The sequence below is a fragment of the Eleginops maclovinus genome, chromosome 2 (genome assembly GCF_036324505.1).
Source record: "Eleginops maclovinus isolate JMC-PN-2008 ecotype Puerto Natales chromosome 2, JC_Emac_rtc_rv5, whole genome shotgun sequence".
NCBI lineage: Eukaryota > Metazoa > Chordata > Actinopteri > Perciformes > Eleginopidae > Eleginops > Eleginops maclovinus.
This window is the reverse complement of record NC_086350.1, coordinates 12,621,874-12,634,709: the sequence shown is the minus strand read 5'-3', so window position 1 is coordinate 12,634,709 and position 12,836 is coordinate 12,621,874. Positions and strand designations below refer to the sequence as shown.

The 12,836-nt window shown below is 40.3% G+C and overlaps 1 protein-coding gene across 1 annotated transcript in view; it reads left to right on the top strand.

The window, feature by feature from the left end:
• The first annotated feature begins 712 nt into the window (after window positions 1-712).
• fkbp16 (FKBP prolyl isomerase 16) overlaps window positions 713-12,836 on the top strand; it is a 23,767-nt gene continuing 11,643 nt past the window's right edge. The window contains exons 1-3 of the mRNA XM_063876303.1: window positions 713-1,555; window positions 1,765-1,934; window positions 2,508-2,596. Of these exons, the coding sequence (XP_063732373.1) occupies window positions 1,090-1,555; window positions 1,765-1,934; window positions 2,508-2,596 (725 nt within the window). The 5' untranslated portion in view covers window positions 713-1,089. The remainder of the gene's footprint in view (window positions 1,556-1,764; window positions 1,935-2,507; window positions 2,597-12,836) is intronic.

Below are 12,836 nucleotides of genomic sequence, written 5' to 3'. Positions count from 1 at the left end.
ATTGATGGAATAACCTGGTCATTCAGTATATTCAGGTAGTCAGCTGACCTCATTCTTTGGGCACGTTGCTGAACCTAGACCAGACCAACTGCAGCAACCCAAGATCTTAGCACTGCCCCCCACAGGCTTGTGACCTTTTTTTTGGCCGGTCAGTGTATGTGTCTTGTGGCCAGGAAATCAGCTGTTATATTTTGTTATATAACAATGTTCTTTATTATGGGATAAAAGTTCATGAACAATTTGGATCACACATATCCTTAAATCGTCACTTAAACCCGGCTATCTTAATGTCCCCAACAGGCATTTCACTCGTCGTCTGCTTAATTTAAACATGCGCCAATGAAAGGAATAAAGTCTTCCTGTTAAAAATGTGCAGTTTAGCTTTTTTCTGTGTTTGAATTGAGTAAAATTTATTTTAGTTTCTTGATAAACCTGACAAAAACGACATCATTTATTCACCTTCATGTGTTCAAAACATTACAATGTTTCACAGCCTGCAGGTTATTATGACGCTCATTGAAAAGGGAAAATAAACATCTTTCAACCTGATGAAAAAGCAAATTAAGTAAGAGTTTGTATCTCCTGAGATCTTATTGGTGGATTGCATTCATGGAAACTGTGTTGTGGGGCACGACGGTGAAGTCATTAAGAAGCTTACAGACGTTCTGGCAGATTAGGTTTTTCTCTTCTAATCCTGCAGATTACCACTGCACAAGCCTGCTGGCTGGGAGTGCTTTGTTGCGCTGCACAGTTTCTTCACATTGATCATTTTTTTGTCATTGCCACATCAATGGACCATGTAGACTAAGATAAACACAAGCAGGAGTGAGAGGAGGTCAAAGGGCAACAGAAACTGCAAAAACTACGCGGCAGCAGGCTGGACAAAGAACTGTAGATGAAGCCGGGATTAAGCGATGCTTTCTGAGTTGGACTATTAAAGCACAACATGGATTTTTGTCAACATTATGTCATGGAGATATTTTTTCTATGTTTTCACAGAGTTTAGAAGTTGCTACACAACAAAATTACTAACCTTCACCTAAGTGGAACATTCGCTCGGACAGGGAGGACAAGTACTTCTCGAGGCGAATGCAGGTGGTGTCCATCGCTCTCTGCACTGAAATGGAGACAGAGCCATGTGAAGAGTTCGACCTTGCAGCAAAGCCTACCAAACCTGAAGTCGAAAAGGCCATATCTGAACTTGCAGACGATGACAGTCACACCAAGCTGCCCTGTGGGCCTGCAGAGGAAGGCCAGGAGCTGCATGGGGAAGAGCAGGCTGAAGCAGAGAGCTGTGCAGGAGAGAGTCAGAGCTCTGATATAAGAAAGCCTTCTGAACCAGAGAAATGTGGAGTCAGGGAGTGCAAGGAACAGAGGAAACTGCAGAAAACAAACAGCTGGAAGATGGTGCGATTTCAAGAACCATCGACGGAGGACGATGTGCTGGAGATAGACAGCTCAGCAGAAAGTCTCTTCCCAGAATATGTGACAGAGGAGTGGACCTCCTCCACCTTTGAGGAGCTGTTTGGGGCAGACGATTGGATCAACATCACAGGTGAGGAAATCTATAGAGTAGAGACATACTTTAGGCTGGATATTGTTAGGTAATCTTGTATAAATTATCAGTAATTTATTAACTAGTGGTTGTCATTTACTTAATCTAAACTTGTACATTTTATATAAAATAGAACACAGAATAGAAGAGGATGAGCATGTGTTTTGTTTGTGTCTTCCTATATTAACTTATTTTCTTTCCTCACACAGAGGACCGACTCTTGAGGAAAAAGTTGGTAAAGTCTGGGGCTCCTAACGCTCTCATACCTGTCTGGGGCCAGGAGGTTTCTGTGAAGATGCAGTGTGTCCTGGAGGACCGCACAGTGGTGGAGAAGGACTCCAAGCTGGTGTTTGTTGTTGGAGAGGGAGATGTTAACCAGGTAAACCCTTTAGTTTTATTTATGAATGAGTCCTTAAAAACTGAAATGGATGGTAAACATTTGTACACTTTTTCTTCCCTATGTCACTAAACACCCTACCCAAAAATGTTGAAGCATGTTTTTATATTTTATATACAAGGTGCAGTTCACAGAATTGCGACTGAAGATGGTTTGATTCTCTATTATACTCAAATCAATTTATGTTAATGTTGTGAGTTATGTGGGTCAGAAATCAAAGCAATGAATCATAGTTGAGACATTTTACTCATAATAAATAATGTAAACCTCAGTATTAATCAATACAAATAATCCTGGTAACCAAAAATATATATACCATAATGTTTACAATATGACAATTTGAGATAGATATTCAGTCTGAAAACTATTTATCACCATCATGAATCTGAAACTGCAAAAAAGCGGTTCCACGACATTAAAACCCGGAATTCATTTAGATGTTTTAGTCAATTAATGAAATGCACTATACAAAGTTATGCCTTACTTTATTGAGTGTTAATATGTAAAAAGCCCAATCAGTTCTCTTAATAACACAATGTGTTTTGACACCTGTAGGCCCTGGAGGAGTGTGTCATGTCCATGCAGAAGAGAGAGATCACATTACTGCTGGCAGATTCCCAGTATGCCTATGGACTTCTGGGAAGGTAAGAATTTTCCGGTTATTATTATAAATGGTAAACTATTGAATTAAGCATGTGCATATTGAAACAAAAACAAGACTTGTTCAGTTATTATTATTTGTTAATATCATCTCAGAGCCCCGGCTCTCTGTACCTGTTGCTGTGGGGGCAGCCTGGTTATCCAGGGTAGCGGGGTTAATGAACCATAAACAGGAGCAGATGGCTTCCTCCTAACACCATTCAGAGGCAGCCTATCAATGGTGTGCTTGTAACCTCACAACGAATGGGAGAACAGCATTTAAATTACGGCCAATGCCTCAGGTTTACGACCTTTACACCACTAAAGGGCCAGAACAAACACGGAAGACATTGGTTTGTCGCGACGAAAACCCATTGTTTATAGTTTTAAGGTTTACTTTAGATAACCAGAACACGTGAGAATGATACATTAATGTACCACAGTCGTTTTCACATATAAATATAAATGAACATACTTGTCTTTTGAGGTGTCATTAGAGGAAAAACATGTAATGAAATGTGTTTAGTTGGATTTCATTTGTTCACTGCAAAAAAACATTCTGTTCTCGATGTTGTAAGGGTTTTTAGGCCACAGGACATTATTGTATATTTAGTTCTTCCATAAACAGCAAAATTGTGGTCATTAATTTGATCCTGAAACAGATTATTCAACTCTATGCCAGTTTTTTTTTTATCTGACGCCATTAGAATGAATTAAACATTATTACATAGTTTCAACCCAGAGCCCTGTTTGCTCGGTGAGTGGTCATTTTTTAAAATATAAAAAGCCAGGAAACACTCTAAAATAAAGAAATCTGCTGTGCAGTTATATGAAAAAGTCCATTCAGCGACATGTAGGACATGCTCCACCATTAACAGAGTAGCTGTAAAGAGGATTAATGCATAAAAACCTCCTGCACACACATTTATCATGTGGCAGTAAAAGGCTTGAAAAGGTGCAAAACACAGACATAATTTCATAATTAAAATCTGTATTTTACATGCTGAAAGTAAAACACGGTCCATCTGAACATTGTCAAGAACATAATGTTCAAATGTGCTGAACATTGTGTTGTATAAGCATGTTTTTTCAGCATGTGTAGCACTGTTTCAGCCTCCTCTCTGTGCTGTGTGTGAGGTCCTGTTATTATTATGGAGCTCAGTAAAGGGGATGATGGGACATGGGGTGTGCGAGGTAAGAACGAGGAGTTTCTGAGGTGTTTGTCTAGAGTCTCGCCCTCTGTTGTGCGGTAGAAGGAGTCAGAGAGAAATAGAGGAGGCAACGGGAGGTTAGTTAATGATTGTTTTGATGCAGCTGATTAGGGTTGTGTGCTGTGGAGTCAAATTTAGCCGTACCAAAAGGTACACAATCAGAGCTTCATGCCAGCTCCTTAAACACGACACTCTTACTATGGTTAGTGGCAACTCTGAGTGTGATTTTCTCACTGAAGTTAATTGCATTTGTAAATGATTTGGTTGAGAAAAATAAAGAACATATTTAACATTTAAAAAAACATAGTATAAACTTGACTAAACTCAAATTAAATGCAAGTCATCTATTGGTAGGAATGTTTGGGTAATACACATAGACAATTGAAAACATGCTCATATTTTTAGTGTTAACATAAATATTTTGCCAGAAGCCAACTAGTTTAGCTTAGCGTAAAGACTGGAGAACAGAAAGAAGCCCCTTTATGTTCATCTATCAATTAAAATTTGTGTTTTTATTCAATCATCACATAATCTGAAGTGCATTAATGTCAATTCAATAGTTTATGATTTAGGATGTTTGTATGCCAGACTTTTTCTTGGCGGTGAGAAGTTGCCAAGAACCAACGGAGAGTCAGTGAAATCACTTGTCACGGATAAAGAAATAGTCTGGCGCATAAATAATGTGAATACTAGAATGCTTACAGTTTGTTTTTTATACAGACTTAAGTTGCCATTATTCATCGTGTTACCTTTGAACTGAGCAAAGCTATCTGTTGCTATCTGTATCCAGTTATTTGTGCTATGGTAAGCTAAATGGCTGCTGGCTGTAGCTTCATAAACATCGCTGACATAAAAGTAGAATTGATCTTTTCATGTAACTAATTGAAAGAACGCAAAAAGTTAGTTTTTTCACAAACTGTCAAACTTTGTCTTTAGCAAGAAAGAGAGCTAATGCCTTTTCATTCATAGTATGTTGCCAGACCTTCCTGTTGAGGTGTACTACACAAGTATATAACAGAATGTGTGAAAATAAGCTCACACAAATAAGAATCCCAAACAGACATCATGTTTCAAAGTAGATTTGTCAGCCACAGCGTGTTTATGTTGTAAAATGACAGAGGCACGATGAGGGAAAATCTCATTAACCTCTCTCTGTTTTCTGGCGGATGCATTGTTGAACTCTGCCAGTCGCATGTTGGAAACAGGGTTGCTAAGAGCACGTCACAGTTATTTATCAGAACAGTGTGCGAAGCTGGTCAGACAGTATGATTCAACACAGCTCAGTGGAGTGGATTGTAGATTGGTGTGTGGGTGATGGCCTAGCTGTGGTGTCGGATGTAATCAGAGCTGCAACTCCTTAAAAAGGTGGCTGTGAGGCTAATAAAACCCTGTGAAAAGTCTGGAGCATGAACCCAATTGATTGAAACAGACACGCTGGTTTGGACTAAATGGACTGTAAGAAAGAAACACTGAGGTCTATCCCTGTGAAATAAAGCCTTGAAAAGTGGAGATGTGACGAAAGACATCACGCATGACTTTATGAGGACCTGCTGCTTACGTCAAAGCTATTCCCAAGTGAGACACACTACTAAGTCCGAGACACACAGTACTCCCTTCAGTCAGCAGGTCATAATCAGAAGCAATGTCTGCTGATCTCTGGACAGACACAACTTTAACACTCATAAACCTCCAGGGGGGCTGTCTCACCAGCTCTTCACGACCCCAGAGTCACTGGCAGATGCTTTATTATCTGACTAAAGCTAAACTTAACAAACAAGCAGCATAGTTAATTGATCCCCTTTATATGCAGTGCAGGCCTTTGTTAGGGCGGCAGTAGCTCAGTCTGTTGGGACTTAGAAACTGGAGGGTTGCTGGTTTAAATCCCCAACTGGAACAAGTACAGAGCGTAGACTGGTATCTGATGAGACGCCAGTTTGCCTCCCGGGAACTGATTAGGTGCCCTCTAGCAGGGAGGCAGACCCCCACAACCATTCTTCACTGTGAACCACTGTGAGGTTACAGTGGCTGGTTGTTGGCAAACATCAACAGAAGCTTAAATCCCGGCGCTGGCAGCGAAGGTGTTGGTGTACTTTTACACTTGGCACGAATGAAGACTACGTCACTGGCACATGTTGAAGTGGAGTAAGTAAAGCCTGTGGGATGTTTCAACAAAATATTAATTGTTTAATCCAAGTCCAGATGAACAGTGTCAGGCCATTAATCATCCTACTGTTGCCTTAAGATGTCCCGAGAGGGTTGTGTGATATTTCTGATTAACATTAAAGTTCAAGTTTATTTACTTAAAGAAGCTTATATTTATCTGATTCACATGCATCTTCTGGGACGCAAAGATAATGATGAACAGCATGATTGTGTTTGTGTATTTGGTCATAAAAAATAACTAAAGCAAAGGCTCTTAAATCAGCATAAATGAATCACAAGTTAGTAATTGGTAACTGTCACAAATATTATGGTGGAGGGGAGTAAAAAAACAAACTGAATCTCTCATTGGACACATTGTAGCATTGTACACAAAGGACTCAATGTACAGTATCTGGCAAAATGAGTGTCAGGTTAGTTATACTTTTTTTTATATTCAGTTGTGGTTGTTTAGGGGATATTCGTCCTTTATGTCAGTTGTGCAAGCAAAGTGCCTCAACTTGGTTTTTATTTTATTTTAAAAAAACACCATATTTGTTAACTTAGTACATTTGCCTGACACCATTGAGAGGAACTCTGAAATATCATTGGATAAAATATTAGAAATAGTGTTTTATTTCCTGTTCTGAAGACATATTAGCAGTGTGGTCAGCTCAGCATATTTGCTAGGTGTAAGGTGAAGTAAGGAAAAACTCATTTGTATTGTACATTTTTACTGAAAAAACTGTACCTGACCCCAAATTGAACCCTTGTGTATCCCACATGGATTAACGTGGACAAATACCTACAGTGACTGAACTGATCAGATAACCTGCAGACAGTTAAAACCATATACAAATATCGTTGATAATCACAAATAACCTGATGGTCAGGGAAATGCACTTTGGAGCAACACCAGATGGCTATCATTATTTGTTTCTGCAGTGAGGAAAACAAAAAAGTCCTACTGTGGCAGAGGTGAGAAAAAGGAATATCCTTCTTTGACCCCGGGCGAGTTGGCTTGTTGGCTTTTGTGGGGCCTTGATATCGCCAGGGTGACTGATCTGGCAGTAGGCTACAGAGGCAGGTTGGAGCAAGTCAAGGGAGTCTTTAGTTCATGGGAAAGTACTTAACTAACTCTAACCTTGAAGAGTGGTGGATATTGCCTAATGTTCATCATCTATTTACAGTCTGTGCATTGAATGTGATCTTGTTTGGTTTTGTCGGGCTGCCATGATTTCAAACTGTGCAAGAAAATAATGGAGAGTGTCTGACGTTAATATAAATAGTAAAGGTGTAAATACATTGAGGTGTGAGGTTTTACTCATGTTTCTATTTGATAGATAGAATCGGAGGATGAAACCCTCTTTATTGGTCACATACATGCACACAGCAGAGCACACACAGTGAAATTTGTCCTCTGCATTTAACCCATCCTAGTACTAGGAGCAGTGGGCAGCTATTGTGCAGCGCCCGGGGAGCAATGGGGAGGGGGGGAATTGGAGGTGTCCGGTGCCTTGCTCAAGGACACCACAGCAGGGCCTAGGAGGTGAACTGGGACCTCTCCAAGTAGCAGTCCACCTTCCATATTTTCAAGTCTGTTCGGGGACTTGAACCCGCGACCCTACGGTTCCCAGTCCAAGCCCCTACTGACTGAGTCACTGCTGGATTTGAAGAGTGCGTTGATGTGTGGTGCACTTTAATCACGTTGAAAACATGCTTCAAAAGTAAAAGAACTTGATGCGCAGAGCAAGAGACGAGCACACACCAAGTGCGCCATACCATAGGAAAACAATGTTTTGCTGATGTCTCTTTCCTAGTGATATTTCTCACTGTGATCAGGGCTTTATTGTTGACCAAAACGTTTGATCAACACATTATGATGTTTTTATGTTACTATTTTATCACTTAATGTTTCGATCCAGACTGGGATGTCTTCAGGGCAAAAACAAAACTATAATTTTACCTAAAAAACCTCCAGTGCGAAAAAGTTGCTGTGCAGGTGTTATGTTTAACACACAATATCAACTAATAACCCAGAACTCTCAAATAACATGCTTGGACAATTGTACCGTTTTCCTGGAATGTGCACAATGTGAATCTTTGGTGACGCTTTTGAAAAGTTGGCAGGTGTGGAGGCCTCTCCCTGTGGCCTCTGAGGCGCACCCATATCCTGCGGGGAATGCAGCTGAAAAAGGTAACAGTGACATTTTTCAGAGTTGAAAGGCCTTCAGGTTGAGAGAAACACAGAGCAAAGAGGCCACTTGATAAAAGATCACAGACACAGGATCAATGGGTTCATGTCTGATAATGAGTAAGATTCTTGAAAAATGTGAGAAATGTCATTGATTTATTTGACAGAAGGTCTGGTTGAGTTGTAATTAATGTTTGTGTGTTTTTCCTCTTTTTACAAAACATTGTCCGTGCTTATCACCCAATGAAACACGATACAGCAAGAACTGGCAGTTCTGCTTTCCATTACATACACTCGCCGCTGCAGAAGTACAATGACTCACTTACCACAGACTTGAACTGGTGTCTGTCAATTTCATGCACACGAGCCCTCCTCCCCTGTCTGCAGATACATAAGGCATGTTGTCCACACATTAAATCTATGAGGTGGAGTTCCTCTCTCTGCTTGAGGTAGCATGACTCACTCTGTACAACCACCTGGGTCAAATGAATAATGCGACCTTTGAGAATTGTGGAAAACACATTGATGAATCTGAATCACTCTCCTCCACATTGTTGTTGCAAGTTACTTTGTGGAGTTACTGATACCAGTATGAAGTGTTTTTGTTGTACTGTCATCAACAGTGAAGTTTTTCAGTAACAACTGATTTCATAGTCACATGACCTAAACAAGTTTGACTGTAGCTTTTGGGCTCTGTGTGTCTCTTTCCCAGCACGTATACACAGCAGACTTACAATAAACCACACCCAGGCCTCACGCTCCAGGAGCAGGCCAGCAAGCACCGACAGCTGTAGCACGCTCCAGATAACATCAGGCTTAGCTCTCAATCAGCATGCACTCTCCTGTTTGCCACATCCACAGCCACATTAGTTTGAAGCTTTATGTGCTGACCTAAAGCTAAAAAGAAACGTCTGAATTAAATGTGAACAGGATAGACTTTTTGCTTTCCCTCTGAAAACTAAATGGTGGGTTGTTTTGGCACTGCAGCCGTATTTTGCCACTCAGTGTTTGAACTGTGCATGTACCTCATCTAATCTCCCTGGATGTTTACCTTTTTCCCCTACTGCTGCAAGCTTATCTCTTTCATCGACACAGTCTCATAATATAGCACTGCACTCAGTTATATCTACTTCTGCTTTCTGTGGTAAGGGGTATTTAGTTAGACAGTAAATCTCCTGAAAGTGAAATGGCACCTTTTTAGAGCCTTTATTACATTTTAGGTAGAGTGTGTTTCAGACCAGATAAAACTTGGTGGAGGATTTATAATACATGAACACTTCACTGGTGAGAGCTTCCTAGAATGTTTTTAGGTGAGGAATAATATTGTATCATTCATACATTTTAGTCTGTATTTGTTCCATCTTTTGGAATGCCATCATTCCCTTTAGCATTGCTAAAAGAAATGATGACAGATACTGGGAGATTACAGTAGAATTCAAACTCAAAGTGTTTTCAAAAGATGAGAGCAAACAGGACATTAGTCAAAACAATTCAAACCGCTTCCCGTTGTAATTTACGTACCAGCAAAACAAACAAAAACAAATTATAACACGACAGATACAGGTAAGATGCACAATCTGTGGAACAAGAGCCATATTACTTCATATATTACTGTATTGACTTTTTAAATATGGTGAATCCTGCTTTTTTTACATTTATGTTAACTAGTTAGACCAATTCATTTTCATATTTTGTTCTTTGTGCATTATTATTACCAATTGCTGTTCAGCATATTAAAGTCAAGCTGCTGTCCAGAGGACTGTGTATTGCGGTGCCCCAGAGCTTGTTTAAATGCATGACAAACAAAATGGTTAAAATAGTACACCAGAGCGGCGCTAGTAGTCACAAACAACACAAAGTTCACGTAGATGTTTCAATACCACAACATAAAAATACTCCATTACCAAAAGTCACTGTAAAAGTCTAGTATTGTACTTTCCAAAGTAAAAGTATTTATAATACTAACTTTGTCTTTCCTTTGAGATGATGACTTTCTTTTTTAGCTGATTAACCAGTCTCTCTTTGTGCTCATCATCTCAGCTGCTGTTAAAATAGTGGCTGGAACCCAAAAATGAAATATCTCCACTTAAGTAAAACAGGTCCTTTGTTGTCTTGCAAGGATTTAAATCTGAAAATGTGACATGCTGTCCTAACCTCACCTCTGACATGTAATGAGTTGATGTCAAAACTTGCCTTCTGTACCAAGAAACTGACACCACTGTCACGCTTCACTGACATCCCCCCTCGTCCACTGTGTCTCTAACTGGGATGTGTTGTATGACAACAATGTTGCAACATGATCCTTTCTTCAAAAGTGGGCATTTAAAGTAGGACACACAGAAGGTGGCACATCAGCTCTACTAGCACCTTTCCTATCTATGACCGGCACTCCTCTAAATCACAGATGCCTCCTGTGCAGAATGAACACAGCTAGAGAGAGAGAGAGAGAGAGAGAGAGAGAGAGAGAGAGAGAGTGAGAGAGAGAGTGAGAGAGAGAGTGAGAGAGAGAGAGAGAGAGAGAGAGAGAGAGAGAGAGAGAGAGAGAGAGAGAGAGAGAGAGAGATTACTATAGCATGAATAGATGGTTTCACAAAACAGGTTTCAAAAGTGAGACAATGTGCTAATTAACAGGTAGGCAATGTGTGTTACCTGCGGGATGTATCTGACTTGTCCAAATTAGAATATGAAAGCACGCCATTCCCAAACCTGCTCTAAGTGGTCCACAATCTCTAACTCTGATACCTTACAAAAAATGTTGTGATGATATTCATGGTTTCCAGAGAATTATTTACTGGATTGTAACGCACATTTTCGTCTACCATGAGGTTGACATTTTTGACTTTTAGTAAAATGTCTGGACAATAGCTGGACAGATGCCAACAAAATTTGGTTCAAAAAACTTTGATGTAGCTCTATCTACATATACGCATATGTGGACGACCAAATTTCTGCAGAAATAACGACACTACCTGTGTTTAGTCCTAAATGTCTCCAAATATTTGCTTGCAAACACAGTAAACATCGCACTCTGCTTAGTAACAGCATTTTAGTAATGATGTAATGTTAGCATGCTGACTTTAGCATGTAGATCAAATTCTGCTGTCTTAGAACAGCTGCTAGCATGACAGTAGCCTTGCTTAATCTTTTAACAATTACTTCAATATGTTTTCATTAAGTTAAAAGATGCTGCACGTGTTCAGTTAGACACATTTGACCTATTTTTGTGTGTCACCCGCTGACAACAGCCAACGCTTCTGCCTACGATGATGATTACGTTTTTTCAAGCATACACCCTCCTCGACCCTCTGGTATTATGTACCCATTGCTTTGTGTTCATAGCTGCTTTCCATCTCTCTCGTTAGTGCTCAAAAACAAAAGCTGTTTCTGGGGTCTTTGAGTTTCAGGACCACCCAGTCCCCCACGTCATTTGTGGCTCAGAGAAGTAACTTATTATGACTTTATAATTTAGATACACAAACTACAAGAGAATGCAACAGACCGACTTTCTGGGCATCATGAAACCAGTTTATGTTTACCAGTAGAATTGAAGCAAAAGGGGTAGTGAAGACACTGTTGACGCTACAACACACTCATACAGATTGTAACGGGTCTGTATTGACAGGTTAATCTGCTTAATGTTACATGAAGTAGCGACAAATGTGTATCTAAGGGAAAAAACCTTACGTGGACACAAGTTAAGTGCTGCTGCTATAGAGGGATCTGAGGTGAAGGACTCTGTCTGTAGGCCCGGAGGAAAAAGATCTGTAGCAAAGTGACAAGTGGCACTGGTGTGTGTGTGTGTGTGTTTTTGTGTCTGTGTCAGGATGAAGCTGTGACGTCAGTATGGACGTGGAGCGTGACTCATCTCGCTGAGACGTCATCAGTCGTCTGCAGCAGTCACACACATAACAGAAACACAGACACACTCATGCACACACAATAGACGTTCAAAATATTCACAAGTGAATGACTGACGTCCTCACAGTAAAATCAGAAGCGCAGTGATTAAGCTGAAGGGATTAACTAAGTAGATCTCATTATAAATGTAAGAAGCCCAGTTGTTTGAAAGCATTGATGGGATTAATGCTGTAATGTTTCATATTGTCACGCCAGATGGTGAAGGATAATACAACTGAGTTTATGTGTAGCAAAACAGTGCATTGTCTGTGCAAGAAAAATAAATCTGTTTGTCAATAAAGTAAATGTCTTGCAAATGTGCTGCCTGTGTCGCTTTCTAAGCTCTCTGTGCTGAGAGTGACCTATGCCATTGCCACAGGCTCTGGTCAAGTAACTCAAGCCCTTCCTCCTAAGAAATGTGGCTCTTTTACATGATTGATGCTCCAGGTCTTATAGCTCTACACAGCCGTCGGTGAGAGACTGAAGAATCGCGCTAATGGCCCTTGCTACATTTGCTCTCCGCAGCCAGCAGACGCCGGCTGCTTCTCTGTGACAATCTGACTAATAAGTCAGGAGTTCAGTGTGCTGCTATTGATTCACAGGCTGCACAAGCAGGTTAAGCTGTCTGCTGCTGAAAGGAAACAGGATTTTTATTGGTTGGATAACAGACACACACTCATCGGGGCAGTCATATTTTCCTAGTAGACAGCAATATGGCAGGAGGGCGACAGTTAATGTTAATGATGATGTTCTTGTACACACACTACAAAACTTCAGAAAAATCAACATGTGCAGAACATTTAT